The sequence below is a fragment of the Pseudopipra pipra genome, chromosome 6, assembly GCF_036250125.1.
Source record: "Pseudopipra pipra isolate bDixPip1 chromosome 6, bDixPip1.hap1, whole genome shotgun sequence".
Taxonomy (NCBI): Eukaryota; Metazoa; Chordata; class Aves; order Passeriformes; family Pipridae; genus Pseudopipra; species Pseudopipra pipra.
The window spans coordinates 28,459,909-28,478,508 of record NC_087554.1 but is presented as its reverse complement, the minus strand read 5'-3'; the positions used below and the strand labels follow the sequence as shown (position 1 = coordinate 28,478,508).

The following is an 18,600-nucleotide window of genomic DNA, read 5'->3' as shown; positions in this document are numbered from 1 at the left end:
TTAGAGAAAGCCCAAGACAAAGGATGGGGGTGATAGCACTGTGATGAGCATTTCTGTGTGCACAAGAAGAGGTCTTAATATATTCTGTGTTCATTTTATAGACTAAATTAAATCTGTTTTCCAAAGTATGGAAAGTCTTCTAACCCACGTAGGAGATATGAAACAAATTCTCTGGGTTTTGTTTTCTTGAGCTGGAGCCTGCAAAGACACAGTAGAAGGTCAGAGCTGGTGTCATTTTAAGTAATTTCTGCATTCCCAGTGTCCTTGCTCTTGGAAAGGGATGAATCCTGGAGTTTTTTCATTCTCTAGCATTTTCAAACCCCTTCACTCAACCATTTCCACCTTGTCCCTTGTTGGCATAGCCTTACAGTTGGCTTCACTTGGCTCTTACATGGGCATCCAGAGCTATAACCAGAGCCTTAGCTGTGGATCTCTCTGTGTATCTGGTGGGTGCAGCAGAGGCCTCTGAGAGCGCTTGTGTGCATGAGAGGGCACCTTGGAGCATTTCTGAATACATTAATATGTTAACCTGTAGTTACTTGTTTTAAGTTCTTTAAATCCTTTGTTCTGTGTATAAAGGACTTCTTACGTCTATCTGCCGCAAGCCTGGAGTCAGAGTGGAGCACGGAGCTCTCAGATGAAGAGGTAACGAGGAGAAGGAAGTTGCAGAAAGCACAGGAAGGCAGCTGCTCTCTTCTGCTCTCCACTTAATTGCCCAATGAATCCATGGGGGCTTTCCTCTTTGGCACTGGTGGTAGCAGTGGGTGTTGTTTCGCTTTTGATTCTTGCCAGTGAAAGCGATGGTGGAGGGTGCTGGCTGGCAGCTTTGCTTAGGTGGTTGCACATGCCTCTGGTAACTTTATTCTTACGGGACTGAAAAGGGGACAAGTTCTTCATATCTGGCTGCTTATTCTGATAACTTGTTTTTTCTCTGGAATCAGAGTAAAGAGGTTCTGGAAGACTTTTCAAATTTATTTATCAAGATGAATAAAAGAACATAAATGAAAAGAGAGCATGATGGATTGAGCAATTGAAACATTGGCCAGGATGCTAGCATGCCATAGCAAAAGCTGCAGTTTCTTAAAAGCTCTTCTTTCTTTGGCGTGGGCCCTATAGCAGTCAGAAAAGAGCCTATAAACTGTGATGAGTACCAGGATATGACAGATACAATAATGTACACTGAGATATGAGAAGTTAAAAGCATCAAAAGCAAAACAGTTGTCTCCCAGCAAGCTGCTAATAGCTTAGGACTTGCAATTTTTGCCCTCTGATAAGAGTCCCAGCCTTATGGTTGTTGACCTTGTCTTACAAAGAAAATTAAACAAGTGTCAGAGATGTCTCCACTTGCAATTGAAGGAAGCTGTAGGTGAGTGCATCTGATTGATACAGTGTTTCTAAAACTGCACATTTGCTTTACAGGAGGCAGAAAACAGTTGGGGTGGGGTGTTATTACCATTGGAGCTTTTGAAAAATCTTAATCAATTAATTTGTTATAAGCCCTTCAACCACACACACCGCTGTGTGGCTTCTACTGGCTGTATTTGTTCCCTTTCCTATTTTATAGGAAAGGCCATTCAGTTTTGGGCTGATGTTTGCATCTTTAGCAATAAAGAAGGGCATCTATGGAGGTGAATGTGGCCGAGTTTACTGTGGAGTTCTGTTAGGATGTGAATGTGAATTGGCTGGCTGAAACTCAGTTTAGGTGTGGCAAGGGCCAGACTAGGAAAGTAGCTGGAATGCTAGGGAAGAAAACATGAACTGCCTTCACTCCCTGGCTGGGGCTTATCTGACTGCAAGGGGGTATAGCAGCTGGCACACAGATCACCACGATGCTCCCCCTACACAACCAGTGCCTTTTGACTGCACAGCACACTGGAGTCAGGGATGAAACATCATATTGTCCCTGAAGCCACCTCATGTTAAGCTGTGCTCCCAGCTGCCTGGGCAGCTCTGAGACACTGAAGCAGCCATAGGCAGAGATTTTAGCATCCAAACAGATTGTTTGGTGGACAGTCCCCCTTCTACTAGCAAGGGTGTATCACTTCTACAGCAGCTTCAGCAATCAAATACAGGACAAAATCTATTTACATTTTTGGGGGCTTTTTTCTATGTGTGCTGTTAGAGAATTTGAGCGATGGAGGAATAAACCAGCTTTCTACTGGCTCTCAGTGAAAAGTTAACAAGCACTTCTGAGAGTGTGTGGCATGGTTTGCAGGCAGAGTGAGGGCTTGCCTTGGTTTTACTGTTTCTGATAATGTATAGTTAGGCTGGTGTGGATTGCTTTTCTTTTAGTTGATGCGGATTGTTTTCTTTGTTTTTTTTCTTTATTTTTCTTTGACGTTTTATTCCAGGCATGACATTTTTGCAGATATCAGGAGACCAAAAGCCATGGAGAGAAATCTCTTTTTGGGAGACCTCTGCACTTCCAGAGAAACAAGTGTTTTGTAGCTTGGATATGTCTATGGAGTGGCATTCATGCTCTGCATTGCCAATTAAGCTGAGTGGCACTTGGTCAAATGGGAACTCACTTCTGACTCTGTTCTGCAAAGGGACATTTTCCCTATTTGATTTCTACAGGAATTTGGCACTGACCTCCTCTGTGCCTAGAGGCAGTTTAGCTGGGCTTACTTTTTTTTTTTTTCTTGATTCTGTGACCTGCAGGTGGAAAACAGGAGAGTGGGGATCCTGCTCAGCTACCTGTGGTGGGGGCACCCAGACTCGCTCCGTTTACTGCGTGGCCTTCGACGGCCAGAGCTCGCAAGGGGTGGTGGATAGTGCTGAGTGCATGGCCTTCGCCCAGCAGCCTCGCAGCAGCCAGCCCTGCAATGTGAGACAGTGTGCCACCTGGAGCACGGGGCCCTGGTCAGAGGTGAGGGGGAGTGGGTAACAGCCTCTTGGCACCTACTGCAGGAGGATGTGCCAAAGCTTGGGGATAAAGAGCCAGGCTTCTTTTCTGGGACTATAAAAAATGTGTGTCCCTGGACAGGTGGCGTGCAGAGGTATAGGACTTGTCCCTGCAGCCCTCCTGTGCCCTCCTATGCATACATCCCTGTTCCTCAAAACTGTGCATGCCCCTGTGCCTCTGCACTTCTCATTGCATACTGTTTCTATTCTGGTCTGCCAATCCTTTCCCCACTGCTGTGTTTTTATCAAACTCACCAGACCCAGCACTGGCTGGATTTCTGAGCCGGGCGTGGTGAAGGCAGAGCGTGGGGAGGAGAGCTGCTGTCCATCAGCTGAGGATGTGCAGTAACACTCCCTCCTCTGTAAAACAGGAGCTCCTGGCTCCTGCCTGTGCTGTTTATTTCCATATTGCTGCCTCAGCATTACAAGCCCAGGACAGCAGTACTTCAGTCACAAGAGTCGGTAAGCAAGGTACTCTTGTAACATTGGTGACCTGCTGTTTTCTGTGTGTCTGCACAGGGCTTCTCCAAACACAGCCACATGGTGCATTTTTTATGCCTGTGTGCATTTATATCTACGGCATTGGAAACAGTTCAAATTGTATGTGCTCAGTGAAGCCAGCCAGGTTTTTAGAAGGCATCTTATGTTCCAAGGGCTTAGAAAGTAAAGGGAGTATCTACTTAGTCCATAAAGCACTAGTGAATTTTCCTCTTTTAGAAGAAGGACATGCACGCTTGTAACATTTGACTTACAGTCTTGTGGTGGTACTTTGAGTAGTGTAGCAGCACAAAATGCAACTTTGAGGCATGATAACCTAGACTGGGAAGTCCTTTTTTATATATTTTTTTCCTTTTGTGAGATTCCAGGTGTGACTTTAGGATTGTGGAGTAAGAGCACTGTTTGGGGAAGTTCTTACAAACTGATTCCTAAGTGAGTCATTTTGAGGTTCTCAAAAGTGACTGTTTTACATGTACTCTCAGAGATAAAAGGTCAATCTAGTAAATGAATGGCTGAAACACAGCTGGGAAACTCATCTAAAGTAATTCAGACTGTCTCCAAGTTAATCCTCTCTGTTAGAGAACTTGGTAATTCATGGAGAAGTAGGCTGGATTCCTGGAAACACCACTGTGAATTTAAGAGGGCATTGAAAATGTCACAAATCAGTTACCAGTATAGAAGCTGTGTCCCAGCTTCACATCGTAAAAATGGAGCACGAGGTCTTTAGGCAAAAGCCATGAGCAGTATAAGAACTTAATCTTTTATCTTCTCTAGAATTCTTTACCGTGGCTGATTTTAATCAGGTGTAAATAATATGAGTTTCCAGATATTTTCTACCGTGTATTGTTCATATCCTATTGTTCATAGGCCAAAATCATCCAGTGACTTCCAGATCTCCCAGGCCCTATCCCATGCTCCCATGCCTTATTGTCTCTTCTGCAGCACAAACAACTAGTCTGCTAACTCCCACCCCAGAAGATGATTTTAATGATAGCTGGTTTTTTAGGCAATCTCAAAATGGTGTTCTGCCCTAATATTAGGGAGAATGGCCCTGAATTGCAGGAGGAAACAAGGCGCATCTCTGTAATTTTTGGGTCCCCTTTCTGCAGTGTTCAGCCAGCTGCGGGGAAGGAGTCCAGACCCGGACCATCACCTGCAAGACACAGCAGGGCTCTCAGGCTCAGGACTTTGCCTGTCTAATGGAGCCAAAGCCATCAGCCACCCAGCCCTGCCTTAGGGAGAACTGCATCCAGGAAATTGGCTGGCACGTTGGAGACTGGGGTCTGGTGAGCACCGCACTTTCATGGTTCAGATATTCCTGATTATATTGTTGTGCTCCTCACAACAAGCTTTGATCCTTGCAGCCTGCACATTGGCTGAGGCTGGGAGCATGTACTGCCTCATTACCAGCCCCTTGGCTCCCAGTCGCGTTGTAACTGGCACGGGTAATGCTCCAGTTAATCTGCCGCCTGCTTGGTATGCAGCTGCTACAAAAATAAATCCTTCTGAGGGGCGGATTATAGTTTCAGTGACAGTGGCAAAATGCAGCCAATAAACTGAAACAGTCCAGTCTTGCTGCTTATTCCCAGTTCTTTGCTCCATCTCTGTGATCAGCAGAAGAAGCTCTCTGGCCAAGTATGGCTTAGAGCTCCAGGCTTCAAGGCTGGAGCATTTGGTGATTGCCATTGCATTTGGTGATATCATTTAAAGTACATTTTTGTAATTATTCAGATAAACTGTGCTTCCGATGGATTAATCTTGTCTTTGTGGAGGAAGCCAGACTGTGTTCAACCTGGGAAAAGTGCCAGGGGGTGGAGATACAGGTAGATCCAATGCATCAGGTGACTTCCAAACATGGTTTTTCATTTCTGTGCTAGCCAGACCAACTAGTTCTGAGTTAAAATGTGTTACATCTGGTTATTCATGAGATGTAGGCCAAGTTTTAGTAACAGCTAAAGAAGTTGCATGTCTTAATCTGATTTTCCCCTCACTTTCTATTTTTTGGAAGGGCTCCTATCTGCCTCTAAATAAGAGAGAAATACTCTCCCAATGTTTGTGGAGCTTGCCATGAGCTGGGTGTACACAAGTACATCATACTATCCCCTCCCCCAAGCCACTGCTCATTGCTCCCTCCTCATCCACCGTTTCCAGTGAGGTGAACTCCAGTTAGCTGCTTACAAGAAAGCCACCGGTTTGCTTTCCAGTTGTATATTGTTGCTCTAGAATGAATAGTTCAAAACTGACCCCCTCACAGCTGGTGGATCCCCAGAGAACTGAGGTGCCTTCAGGCTGAAATAATTCACTCAAGCTCCATGACATACCACTGGGGGTAACAGCAGCTCATCTGGATGTTACAGGTTGAGCATGGCTCAGGTAAAATGGTAAAATGGTTTAAAGTATGATTTTCTAATTGTTTATATGAATCCAGCTGAAATATTGTTTGCTTTGTCTTGGTGGAGGAAGCTGTGCTCAGCCTGCAGCTATTCATGCAGCTGTTCCACACTAATGGTCTGTGGGGTTTCTGCATTCAGCCTCTGCTGCCTGCTCACTGCCTTGTCTCTGTGCCCAAGTGTTCCAAGAGCTGCGATTCAGGCATCCGGACACGCCAAGTCATCTGTGCTGACGGTGACTCCAAATTCTACAGTCCTGAGATATGCAAAGCCATCCAGCCAGAGAAACCAGCCACCCTGGGTAGCTGCAACATGCAGCCCTGCTACCTGCCACAGCGTGAGTGGTATTGCTGCACAACAGCTTTTCCCAAGATGCTTTTTTTTAGGAATAGAAATTCGCAGCTCTGCATCAGCTTATGTTCTCTTCTTCTTGCCTGCCTGTCTCCATCCTTTGAGTTTGCCATGGTTATGTGCACAAAGCAACTTCGGAGTCCCAGTACCTGTGCTGTTTGAAATGTATGCAACAGGCTTGGGAACAAAACTGGTGTGTATTCATTTTGAATTCAGTATTCTGTGATGGCTCATCCAGTGTGTGCTGCAGACTGACCCCAGGATTCCCAGTCTAGAAGGATGGTAACATGAGCAGGCTCAGTAGCTAAAAGCTATAGCAAACTCTCATCCCTCATTGGACCAACTATAAAGAAGTCACAACTCTTCAGAATATTTTGCTTACTGTCTGTGTCTAGTCTTCACATTAGAGCTCAAATGCTGACTTTTGTCTGCCTGCCCATTGTAGGTCACTTGTCCTGACAGTCCAATTGAATCCAATTGCTGCTGAGCAGCTGTTCCAGGAGAAGAGAAACATTTTCATCTACTTTCGTCTCCTGCTGACTACTGGATGTATTTGCAATTATTAGAGAATAGGGCTGGACTAACTGCACTCATTTTGTGTATGTCTCTCTTTGCAGAGGTCCCCAGTATGCAGGACACTATGGGATATGATGTCACTCGCCAGTCCTTGCTGACACGTTACAACCCAAACGGCCGTGCCCCAGGTTTGGAAAAATTTTCTTAATTTGGGTTTTTGATGATGGGGGACTTGGAATAGGGTGTGATAGGGGACAGGATCCTCCCTTTATTCATTTCTCTAATTCTTTTCATGGGCTTCTATAAATTCATGGATCCAGGGATAAAATATAGATTCTTTTACACCAACAGTGAACAGTATTTGAATATATCCATGTAGAAGACTCTGTATACAGCATATAGATCCCGAGTTCTGTCAGCATGACTTAGGTCGTGGCTGAGAGAAATGGTGCCCAAAGCAGATCATAGGAAGAAGAAAGGATGATGTGAAGGGATCACAGTAACGTGACAGGTGCTTTTTCATGGGACAGCAGAAAGAATGATCAGGGCAGTGAGCAAAGACCCTCAGGACAACCATATCAGGAAGGGCTGGCCAGAAGACACACATTCAGGTGATGCAGAAAAGCCTGTCACATAGCCTTGGGCAGGTGAAAGAGCAGAGATGAGGAAAACTGACCAGATTTTGATGCTCACCTGCATACTTTAATGAGTTCTCTCCCCAGATTCTGGTGATGAAAGGATACTCCCTGGGAACACCATGATCCACAGTACCTCTGGGAATCACCACATTCCATCCACCAAGGACCATGACATGAACTTGTTTGCTGTTCGCTGGGAACCCCAGTCACGCTTATCGGGTTCCCATCAGCTCGGCTTCTCTCAGGACCCCACTGCAGGGCCTGGCTCTCGGGACTGTCACCAGAGCCCACATGGCTGCTGTCCAGATGGGCACACTCCAGCTTCAGGCCCTTTGGGGAGAGGCTGCCCTTTCAGCACCTGTCACCAAAACAGGTAGTTGGAAGTAGATAGGCCTGACCAGGGAGGCATTGCCTTTCCTGGGGGCTTCCTGAAATGTATAGCCTGTGCCTGTTGAGCTGGGCAGGTAAGGTATTACTGCAGCCCTTCTGTCAGTAGGTATGGGTGCTGCCCTGACGGAGTTTCAGCTGCCCAGGGTCCAAACAACATGGGATGCCCACAATATTACCGTGACATTCAAATGAGCCAAAATCATCCCACTGTGGCCACTCCAACAGTAAGTACAAAAGCTCTTTGCAATTTTGGAGTTCATCAGATACAAAAATTCAGATTTGACCCTGGTGACTCACTTGTGGGTTTCTGTTGGGCTTCATCTCTGCTAGTAATGCTGAAGAATCAATACTCCAGGCATGGCATCAAGCCTTTTGGCCCGCCTCACTCCTGTTCAATCTGGAGCATCCACCTGTGATCCTCTATAAGCAGGGAACAGAGTGGGTGGTGGGGAGATGTCTGAGAAGAAGACCATCCTATGTAGAACTGATTGAATAATCCTGAATAATCCAATTTCTGTCAGTCATGAAATTGCCATCCAATTTCTAGGATAAAAAAATGGGGAAAACATGGCCACTATTAATTGCCTTTGTTTGTCAACTCTGCAGATTAATTGAAGGCAGGGAGATAACCCCTCTCATATCTTGGGGTTCTTGTTGGAGCCAGCAGAAAAAACTGTCTGGCTGCTGGGCTGCTTAGGTTTGTCTTGCAGAGAAGTGAAGCCCTGGCTCCATGGCTGACAGCCAAGTTCCCCACCCCTTCCCAGCATGAAAGCCTCTAGGAGGCAAACAAACAAATAGTGGTGCCTCTAACAGCTGGCCTTCTGCAGCTGACAGCTTGGACACGGTGCCTTGCATGTGGTACTGTTCTCGTGTAAGCATGATAAATTTTGGCTTTCAATTCCTGTCTCTAAGGCAAGCCAAGCCTTGTCCCAGCAGCATCCCTCGGGCGAGTGCCGCAGTTCCATGTACGGCTGCTGTTTTGACAATGTCGCTTCAGCTTCAGGTCCTCGAGGGGAAGGATGTCTCAATAGGCCCAACTACCGTAAGTGAGGCTTTGGTTTCTTGGTTTAGAAACACAGAAAAGAGTCCAGGAGCACATGCAAGCTTCCTGTGTAGAGGCTCTGCTCTCTGTAAAATGTAGTAAATTATCTCTTTGAAAATAAATTCTACCTGTTGGCTGGGGCAGCATAAAATTGGAGGGAGTGTAGAAAAGCAGCCAGAAGGTTCAGTTCTGTCAGCTACAGCAAAAATTCTGATCTTCTGCTGATAGTTGGACAGAAGTGTGTTTGTGTGTAGGACTACTGGGGAGCTGTTTGGCCCTGAGAAGAAACCCTGATGCAGCCTGGTGTGCCCCAAATTATTTTCCCAGGTTTAGGAGAAGTAGGGCCCCTCTGAGGAATCAGGGCCATTCTCAGCCTTCAAACAGCTCATGGGCAGGGGTGAAATGAGAGCTACATCAGGATGGAGGGATTGCTCAGGGTTGTGTGCATGCCTTTAGCCAGGAAAGTTCAATCAAGTGCCTGCTGTGCTATAAGGGTGCTAGAACTACTGGGCAAAAGCATCTCTGTTCCTGTAGTGCCCAGCTGTACCCTCTGCAGGCACATTGCTCCTGCATTTCCTTGCCCTGTTGCTGCAGCAGACACATTGCTTTGTGGCCAGTCCTGTGAGGCTGTCATGGGGAAGGGGGAAGCTCTCTGGATCCTCTCTGCTGAAACACAGCTTGGCAAAGGACCCCTCAGTCAGAGCCCTGCCTCCAGTGTTTGTCAGCATGTGACTCAGTGCAGTGCCGGGTTTGTAGACACGTTGGGCTGTGCTCTTCTTTATAGCAATGTGGGGTGGGGAGGGGGGTTTTCTGTAATGCATAAGTCTTCACAACTGGGTCTAATCTTCTCACTTTGTGGGCTGGAAATGTGCAAATGGTAGCCAGGAAGAGGAAGCCCCAGAGGCAGCCTTGCAGTTGCACAATTCCCTAAAGAAGGCTGTGAAACATCTGTCTAGTATTTAGATTCAGAAATGTCTTTGAGGATGGTGGTTCTTCAGTCAGAGACAAAACTGACACAAAAAGGAAAATGTGAGCTGCTGCCCAATTTCAAAGCAGAGCTGGCTGCAAAACCCAGGTGTCCTACTTTTCCACCTGCCCTCTGCCCACATCAGGTCATCTAGATAGGTGGCTTGAAGCAGCTGGACCTTTGTGCTTTGTGACCCTCACATCTCCCTCTGTTGTGCTCCTTTTGGTAGCGTACCCTGTGATATGCCTGCTGCCCAGTGCTCATGGCCCCTGCACAAACTGGACCACTCACTGGTACTTTGTGAGTGTTGTTGGCAAGTGCAACCGATTTTGGTATGGTGGCTGTCATGGCAATAAAAACAGCTTTGCCTCGGAAGAGGAGTGCATGAGAGTGTGCCACAACTCTGTGGGGGTCAGTCGTCTGGAGCACCAGCCCTCTTCTGGCACAGGAGCCCTGCAGCGCCAGCAGACTGGCTCCTACTCTCCTACAGGGGATGCTGAGGGTCAGCAGCAATCGCCCACAAGACAGTCTGCAAGTCACAGCCAAGAAGGAAGAACCTATGGGGCTTCACACCCTACACGAGGCAGCCGCAGACAGGACAGCTGGAGAAGTGAGGTGCTGTCAGAGTCCTCGCCAAGGACTGGTATATTGGAGAGCCAGCGCTGGAACACACGGCAAAGCAGGTTGGACAGCCTGAGCCAGCTGCACTTGCGGGAAACAGCAGTGCCTGGGCCCTCAGAGAGCCAGAGCAGCAGTGGCCAGCAGGTGCCCCGTGAAGGCAAGCAGTGGCATAAGGCTTTTGGAGCAGGTGTTTCCATGACGGAGAGATTTGGGCACCAGGAGTCTGCAGACTTGTTCCCAGCACAGGCTCTACACAGGTGATGATTTTTACCTCCACCCTTTTCTGCCAGCTGATTGTGAAGCATCAGTGCAGCTTTCTCTGAAGTTAAGGTGTTATCCCATTGGGACCAGCTATCTGGGAATACCATGTGATGGATTAGCTATACATATGACCCCTTGATAAACCAAGTTATTGTTATTCAGGCCCTGGAGTTACCTGCTGTCTTTTTCCTTGCACTCTCCCTGGTCTCTGACAGCACTTCAGTGTGGTGTGTGAAACAATTGCAGAATCCTGGAGTCTTTGTCTGGGAGGCCTTCTTACGCAGTAAATGAGAATCCATAGGTGTTTTCCTTGTTCTGACCAACAAATTTAGCTGACTCTTTGACTTCAGAGCCTTTATCTCAGCACTGCATAAAGTAGCAATGAGTTGTTCTATGGAAGACTTTAAGATGCAGAGTTTGGGTCAGGATCCAGTCAGTATTACCCTGAAAATCAGGAATGCACAGAGCAAGATCTAAACATGTCTGCACTGGATCTGTGTCCGTCTGCTGAACTGAACTTTGTTTGTTCAGAAGAGAGGGGTTGCAGGACTCTCTTCCAGGAGAAAGGGCAGCTGGTCATGCTTTGTCTTGTGGTTGTAACTCATCAAGAGTCAGATTAGAGGACACAAAGGAGGGCAGCCAAAGTGCCAATAGAATCACTTTCTCTTTCAGAACAATCTTGGAGGAAGCCAAGCCCTCTCTTGTGACAGCAGTTGTGGGACAAAACATCCAGCTGGTCTGCAAAACAGGCATGTCCCCGCTCTCCAGAGTGGAGTGGATGAAGAACAGCCGACCAGTCTCCTCTGACAGGTGAGCTCAACTCCCTTCATTGTAGAGCAGATGGGCTCCTTGCTGGGCAGAGTGCCAAATATGCAATCTGAAAAGGACTGTCACGGTTTCACCCCAGTTGGCAACTAAGCCCCATGCAGCCACTCACTCACCCCTGGTGAGATGGGGGAGAGAATCAGAAGGGTAGAAGTGAGAAAACTCGTGGGTTGAAATAAAGACAGTTTAAAAGGTAAAGCAAAAGCTGCAGGTGAAAGCAAAACAAAGAATTCATTCACCACTTCCCATGGGCAGGCAGGTGTTCAGCCATCCCCAGGAGAGCAGGACTCCATCACACATAACAGTGACTTGGGAAGACAAATGCCATCTCTCTGAGTGGCCCCTCCTTCTCCCTCCTTCCCCCAGTTTTACATGCTGAGCATGATGTCATATTGTATGGAATATCCCTTTGGTCTGTCAGAGTTAGCTGTCACAACCGTGTCCCCTTCCAAATCCTTGTGCACCCCCTGCACACTGGCTGGTGGGGTGGGGTGAGAAGCAGAAAAGGCCTTGACTTAGTGTAAATACTGCTCAGCATGAAAATGAAAACATCAACACTGTTTTCAGCACAAATCCAAAACACAGCCATATACTAGCTACTCTGAAGAAAATTAACACTATCCCAGCCAAAAGTGCCACATGTTATTCATCCCCCCCTTTTTTTTTAAGAAATAAAAAGGCCCGTGTATTGACCTAAGAGCATGAACTGTCCACCTGTTCTGCACATAGAAGAAACAGGTACAGTCTCCAGTTGGCTAGAGTTATGGGCAGAGCAAGTGCTGTCCCATAACAAGGCACTAGTGGAAGCTGACATGTGGGTAGCGATGCAGAAAAATGTCTCTCTTGAATTCATCTTTGGGCAGCACGAAGTCACTAATCCAGGGTGAAACTTACAGCCAAATAACCCAGAGTTCCTGTGGCTGGAAGTTTCTGGCACATCAGGTTTTTCTTAAACTCATTTTAAACCTGTTTTTCCTGGGAGGTCTGTTTCCAGCAAGAGTTTGGAGCCTTTGTGTTATGAAATTTACAGTTAAGAAAAGCCCAGTTATGCTTTTCTGTTTGCAGTTGACTGCTGGGACTCAAGCTCCTCCCTGGGAGGGCAGTTTGCCTCCTCATGGGAGAGGATTACTGAAAGCAGTTCCCTGTTTTCCCATCTCAGTTTCTTCTCTATTCCTGACCTCCTTTCTGGCACAGTTATTTCCCCTGCCTGTGACCCCTCTGTGGTCAGCAGGGTTTTGTTTTTTTCTAAGCCAGTGAGGGCACTACATGGTGATGGTTTATGTAACATCAGCACGAAGGGCTGCTCTGCCTTGGCCAGTTGCTGCCGGTGGCCAGGCAGAGGCAGTCAATCCTTGCACGTGTTGCAGGCACACCTACCAGTCTGACAGCTCCTTAGTGATCAGCCACGTCAAGCCAGAGGATGCTGGGATGTACACATGCCTCACTTCTGATGCGAAGAAGACAGAGAGCCGACAGATTCAGTTACAGATCACAGGTGAATTATCTTCTGCTTAACACCAGAGAATTAGCTCAGGGCTCCTCATTAATTGTTATTGACCACAGGCTCAGTAAAGCCAGCTGCAGGAGCAAACTTTCTCCACTGGCAAGAGGGAGTGTGGAGGCAGTAGGGCCTCTCTTAGTGTGGTGTTCTCTCATGATAAAGCCTTAGCCCTAAAGCACTCCTTTCCCTGCAGTGCCACCCCGTAACTGGAGTTGTGGCTTGCCTGTAACCTGCCCCATTTTCTAGCACAGCGATCATGTCATCATCCCTGAGAGCCATCAGCTGCCTCCTGATCCTTGTAAGTGCAGGTGCATTTATGTTTTGTATTTTGCCCAAACAGATCCTGCTGGGTAACAAATGATTCCCTGTTCTGAAAAATGTGCCTTTTTTCAGAAACAAACCCCAAAAATTTCTAGTCTCAAAAGATGGGCCAGCAAGGCACCCTGTAGCCTTCCATCTCTGAAGTGTGCTTTGCAACAGCAATGGCAACTGGGGCAGAAGGCATTGTGGCCTAAGGGATGTTGCAACATGCTCACTGACAGAGGAGAGAAAGGAGTCTAAAATTGCTTGCCTGCAGGTCTGTGACTCTCATTAGCAGACAGTGCAGGTTTACTGCACTAGTCAGCCAGAAAACAGATGGCTGAAGGGCTCTTTGGCTCCAGTTCAGCAAGCTCTCCCAAGCTCATAGAAACCCTACGCAAGAGGTCACAGTAAGAAGTGTCCTTTTATTCACATATGGCATTTTGTTTTGAATAGAGTACCAGAGCACTGTTCTGGCAGAGGGTGAGAGAGGTCGGGTCCGTCACAAGGAAAATCAGCAGCTTCGAGAGTTATCCAGAGGCAGGAAAGTTGTACATGCAGCCGGGTCCCCTGTGCAGCAGCAATTCACATACAGGTAAGTTCACACACAGCAACAGTTTGTCTACTGTGACCAGCTGATGAACCATATGGCATCTCTTCATGTAGAAAAGCTACATTGGAAAGGTCCTGGGTCAGCTGTTCTGGGGCCCGGTTGGGAAGCAAGCAGTACTGAACTGCTGACAACGGGAACGGGAGAAGATCCCAGTCGCAAGCTGTCTTCTGTCGTCCCCGAGGGTCTCTTGAAAGAAGCATATTCTGAGCAAAAATGCACAGAGAAGCTGACAGCAAAGGAGTTAGGCTCAGACAAAAGAAGTATTGGGGCGGCATCCTTAGATGTTCAAGTTAGTGTAGGCAGAAAGAGAAATCTGTTCTGGAAAAAAACAAAGCAAATAGGAACTGCCTAACTAGCACAAAATAGACATATCTATATTTTAAACAGTTCTAGTTGCTCTAGCTTCCACCCATTAATTTTAAATATTTTGTGAACAAACCTGTTTGACCCAAACCTATCTCCTCATGTGCTGGCGTATTTTGTAGCTTCTTGCATGTTTTTTTTGGTGCTTCTAGGCTCCACAGAAATAAAAGTGGACAAATTATTTTTGCCTTAAACGCAGTGTGTTGGGACTCCGGAATAAATGGGACCGTGATCTGATCCCTCCCTTTTTTTGAGTTTACAACCTAAAACCCAGCCAATTTGCTGAACTCCCCAGCAATCTCCTTATCTGCTTCTGCCTAAAAGCAGTAATAAGTGATTCACTGAATTAAGAGCGTTGCTCTTTGGTTTTGTTTTTTTGAGATCAAGAATTCAGGTCAGAGAAAGGGGTTCAGGGAGATGATGTTTTATTTTACTCTGAGATCATCATAGTTTAGTTCCCTTGTAAAATGGTGCTTAGCTGTAGTTATCAGAGAGCAAAGAGCATGAGGAGATGGGTGTTGTGAGAGTTTCACCTCAACCTTTCTGCTGCATGAAGTGGATGACCAGCTCCTGGGCCTTGCATGCATTCAGGTGATTGCAATGGGCTCTTTCACATCCCAAAATGGTTCATTTCTGTGTGCCAGATAAGCACCTTGGGGGAAGCTTGCTTGGTGCCCTGTTCATGACTTTGTACCATTTTGCCATGTGTTCATGTTGTTAGTGCTTCCTCAGCTGTTATATGGAGGGTTGCTGTAAGAATCAGGGTTGCTGTCTGTAATGGGTTAAGCTGGCAGGAGTGCAGCACCAAGCTGTGCTGAACTGGAGCAGGATTCGATGGAGGCTGCTCTTTGCTGAATGCTGGTAATGGCAAGCATCAGAGCTCTGATAGGAGTGCAGAGACCACCCTTTTCTGTTGGGGACACAGAATAAGGCTTGTGATTACAAAAGCCTTGTGCTGAAGGTCAAATGCTGAACAAGGAAGTTTCTACATCTTTTGCTGTGCTTGTGAACTTTGCAGGTTGAGAATGGATAAGAGTGAGCCCACAGTAGTGGAGGCCAGTGTTGGGGAGAGAGTCAGACTGCCCTGCACAGTGGAAGCATCACCCACTCTCACCATTGAGTGGCAGAAAGATGGGCAGCCCCTCTCCTCTCCCAGGTGAGCTCCCAGGTGGCTTCAACCATTCATGTGAAGAAGAGCCTCCTCCTTTCCTTCCCTGACTCCTCCTTGAGAGAATGATGCTGATGGCCATGCAGCAACAACCTGTCCTTCTTTATGCTGGCCACATTCCTCCACCAGGGCCAGACTGTACTGCTTGCCTGCCCCAGCCTCACTCACAGATCAAAGTCTGAACATTGAACCCTTGAGTGAACAGCTGTGACAGAGGGTCTACAAGTGAGTCAAGGCTGAAATTTGTTCATCTACAAAGCTAGCAGAAAAAGTACACATGGCAAGCAAATTTGCCAAAACCCAGCTGGTCTGTGAGCAAGGGCAGAGGTTCACAGCAGAGAGAGATCAGAGTGCCTGCAGTGAGCTGTCATGGCTACTGGTGCTGCTCTCCTGCAGCTGTCCTCACTCTGCTCCCAGAAACCTGCTCTAGCAGCAAGCTTTTCCAGCGTCTACAGCACCAGTTCTGGGATTTGATGACTAAGGGTTGTATTAAAACCCCTGCAGTGTTTGAGCAGCTAAACCTTTGCTCAGTAGTACTGCACAGTTGTGCATGAGGCGCTGCTTCAGCTCTGCTATCTGGAGGTCCATCCTGACCTGAGCACAGGCTGAGGGAGGTTCTGGTTTTGTTCCCCAGACACAGGCAGCAGTCAGATGGGGCCCTGGTGATCAGCCGGGTCAGCCCTGAAGATCTCGGCTTCTTTACCTGTGTTGCCTCGAATGGACGTGACCTGGACCAGCGCCAGGTCCTGTTCCGACCCCTAGGTACTGGATGGATGGAGGAATGCATGACATGTGTGCACAAAAGCAGGAAATGGGGAGGGCTGTGCAGGGAGTGTGGGTTTCTTGGCTGGCCATGCCTCTTTGCTGTTGCACCTAATGTTTAACAGGCAGCTTGAGGGCAAGGGAAGAGTGAGTTGTTTTGCCCAGTGGTAATCTGCATGTGTCTAGTGTATCATGGTGCTCCAGGCAGTGGGAAAAGGCACAGGAAGGGTCATTCTCAGGGCCTTGTTTGCAGGACACTGGTGTGGAACTTGGGTGTAAGAGCAAGAGAAAATGAGTAGATCGTCCTTCTGTGCATGTAAAATGCATGTGTCCAGCTGGACAAAAATGCTCTTTGAGGCCTCTGCTACTTGCCGTTGCTCAGGCCAAAGCCCTTAGGAAATCCACATTCCACATAGCAACAGCAGCACAGCCTCAAACATGCTATTTCAAGGTGTAGGGACTTGCAGCTCATCATGGGTTGTGTTGGACTTGGGCATGAGCCTTTTCCTGCAACCAGGTGCAGCTTGGCATTGTCTTCCTGCCAGTAATGTTTTCCCTTCTGGTCTAGGAGAGCTGAGGATCACTGGTCTTCTGCCAAGCATCATGGTACCCGAAGGAGGTACTGCTCAGCTTCATTGTACAGTGACTGGCAACAACGTGAATATAAGGTGGTCAAGGTGAGCAAAAATGAGACAGAACAACTTCCCATTCCTTCTCTTTACAAACATCATCATTTACCCTGCAAATACTAATACAGTTATGGCAGAGACCACAGTTCTCAGCCCAACTAGTATCACCTACCCTTTCTTAAACAACTTGGATGTTAGTTACCAAGATCCCTGTGGGGTGTGGCAGGGTCATCAAGTTCATGTTCTGGTCAAATAAGGAGGAAAGCAAACATTAAACGAAGATTTCATGCAGTTCAGAAGGGCTCTGTGTTGGAAAGCTAGTTAACATGACAATAGCAAGAACTAAAATGAGTAATCAGAGGAAAACCTTTAGTCGCTCTTTATAAAACCCTCTCTGCCTAGCCCTAACAAACATTTTAGCCCCTACAGTAACAGCAACTCTTCTCCCAGCTTCCTGCTGCAATACTTCTTTCCATGTACTGTTGAGTGGAAGCAAGGGAGATTTAAAAGTGTTTTAAGGTGAAAAGCTTTGTCCTCTTCTCTTGATTGTTTACTGGGAAACTCAGAATTTGTGCAAGTGTTTGGTGGGGATTTTTCTCCTGTTTGGCAATAATCAGTTCTGTTTCGGAGCCTTCTTACAATGTATCCAGAGACATGGACTGGTAATTGTTTAAATCCCTTTACTCTGAGGGTTAGGACTGAAGTGGGCCATCTAACAAAGAGAGCTTTTCTTCCATACATGTTTGGCATTTGAGTTTACAAAATGTTGTATGTTTCAGAGTCTGAATGAAAAAACCCTTTTCGGTGAAACAAATTTCATTTCATTGGTAACTAGGAGTTCACAATTCAGGCAGTTTTCCTGCTGGGCACAGATTATTCTAGGAGGAACTGAACAGACACAATCTTGCTGTTTTTTTAAAGAAACTTTTAAGAGAGAGGAAAGAGGGCACATTGCTCACTACCCCATATGCTCCTCAAGCAATATGCGCTGCTATCAATGCCAGCCAAACAAGTACTGCCAGACCACAACCTGGAGAGAGGGAAAGGCACATTGGATTTTTTCTTGGTCCCTCAGACCTCAGAAAATGTGTACTAGTGGAAAGGGCAATGTCTTTATATGGAGCACACAGCGAGCTACCTCCCACGCAGACTGTGGGCTAACGGATGTAGAGTCCCTCAGGCTCGTGTTACTACACAATTGTAGGGACAAGTTGTGGCTAGAGATTTCTTCTTACTTCCTGCTGAATTTGTAAAAATTCTCCCCTTTCATGGAACATCAGTTTCCAAAGAGCACAGAGAGCTCCTTTAGCCCCCAGGGGTGGGAATAGTGATACAAAATGTTTTTCACCACAGGAACGGAGTCCCCATGCGGGGGGATGGCCACCACATCCACCTGTCCCAGGATGGAAGCCTGATCATAAGCAACGTCCAAGAGGCTGATGAGGGATCCTACACATGCAGTGCCTACAGCAGGAGTAACTCTGTCAGTGCCAGCACGGAGGTGAAAGTGCTGAGGAACAGGCCTAGCAGTGAGTACAGCCAGGTCTTCCTGCTTCTCCCTGCACAGTGCCTGTATCTTGGCTGCTGTTATAAGTCTGCCCATTGCGTGTGCCAGTCCACCACCAACCTTGGGCTTTGGGGAGCAGCAGGAGCCTGCTTTCCCTGGGCAGAAAAGCAGGACGGTGCAAAGCGGGGCACTGGGAACCTAAATAACATCCTGAGGCCAAAATGCCATAGTTGGTTGACCAAATAGTTGGCTGCAAGGTTTGTAGTTGGACTGTGGACACCATTCAGCTGACCTTACACAAAGTGTAGGTTGAGTGGTCTCTTGTCAGGAGGTCAGCCCCTGAAAATGCATTCT

At 47.2% G+C, this 18,600-nt stretch overlaps 1 protein-coding gene across 5 annotated transcripts in view; it reads left to right on the top strand.

Annotated features, from left to right (window-relative positions):
• PAPLN (papilin, proteoglycan like sulfated glycoprotein) overlaps positions 1–18,600 on the top strand; it is a 75,028-nt gene that overhangs the window by 40,595 nt on the left and 15,833 nt on the right. For 2 of the 5 annotated variants that reach the window (XM_064658177.1, XM_064658175.1), the window contains exons 13-28: positions 580–645; positions 2,662–2,869; positions 4,512–4,688; positions 5,973–6,129; positions 6,761–6,847; positions 7,382–7,670; positions 7,791–7,911; positions 8,600–8,729; positions 9,926–10,574; positions 11,251–11,388; positions 12,771–12,898; positions 13,661–13,799; positions 15,199–15,336; positions 15,983–16,110; positions 16,679–16,787; positions 18,093–18,268. In XM_064658177.1, coding sequence (XP_064514247.1) covers positions 580–645; positions 2,662–2,869; positions 4,512–4,688; positions 5,973–6,129; positions 6,761–6,847; positions 7,382–7,670; positions 7,791–7,911; positions 8,600–8,729; positions 9,926–10,574; positions 11,251–11,388; positions 12,771–12,898; positions 13,661–13,799; positions 15,199–15,336; positions 15,983–16,110; positions 16,679–16,787; positions 18,093–18,268 — 2,840 coding nt within the window. The remainder of the gene's footprint in view (positions 1–579; positions 646–2,661; positions 2,870–4,511; positions 4,689–5,972; positions 6,130–6,760; positions 6,848–7,381; positions 7,671–7,790; positions 7,912–8,599; positions 8,730–9,925; positions 10,575–11,250; positions 11,389–12,770; positions 12,899–13,660; positions 13,800–15,198; positions 15,337–15,982; positions 16,111–16,678; positions 16,788–18,092; positions 18,269–18,600) is intronic. The other 3 variants (XM_064658178.1, XM_064658179.1, XM_064658180.1) reach the window with 3 other exon arrangements.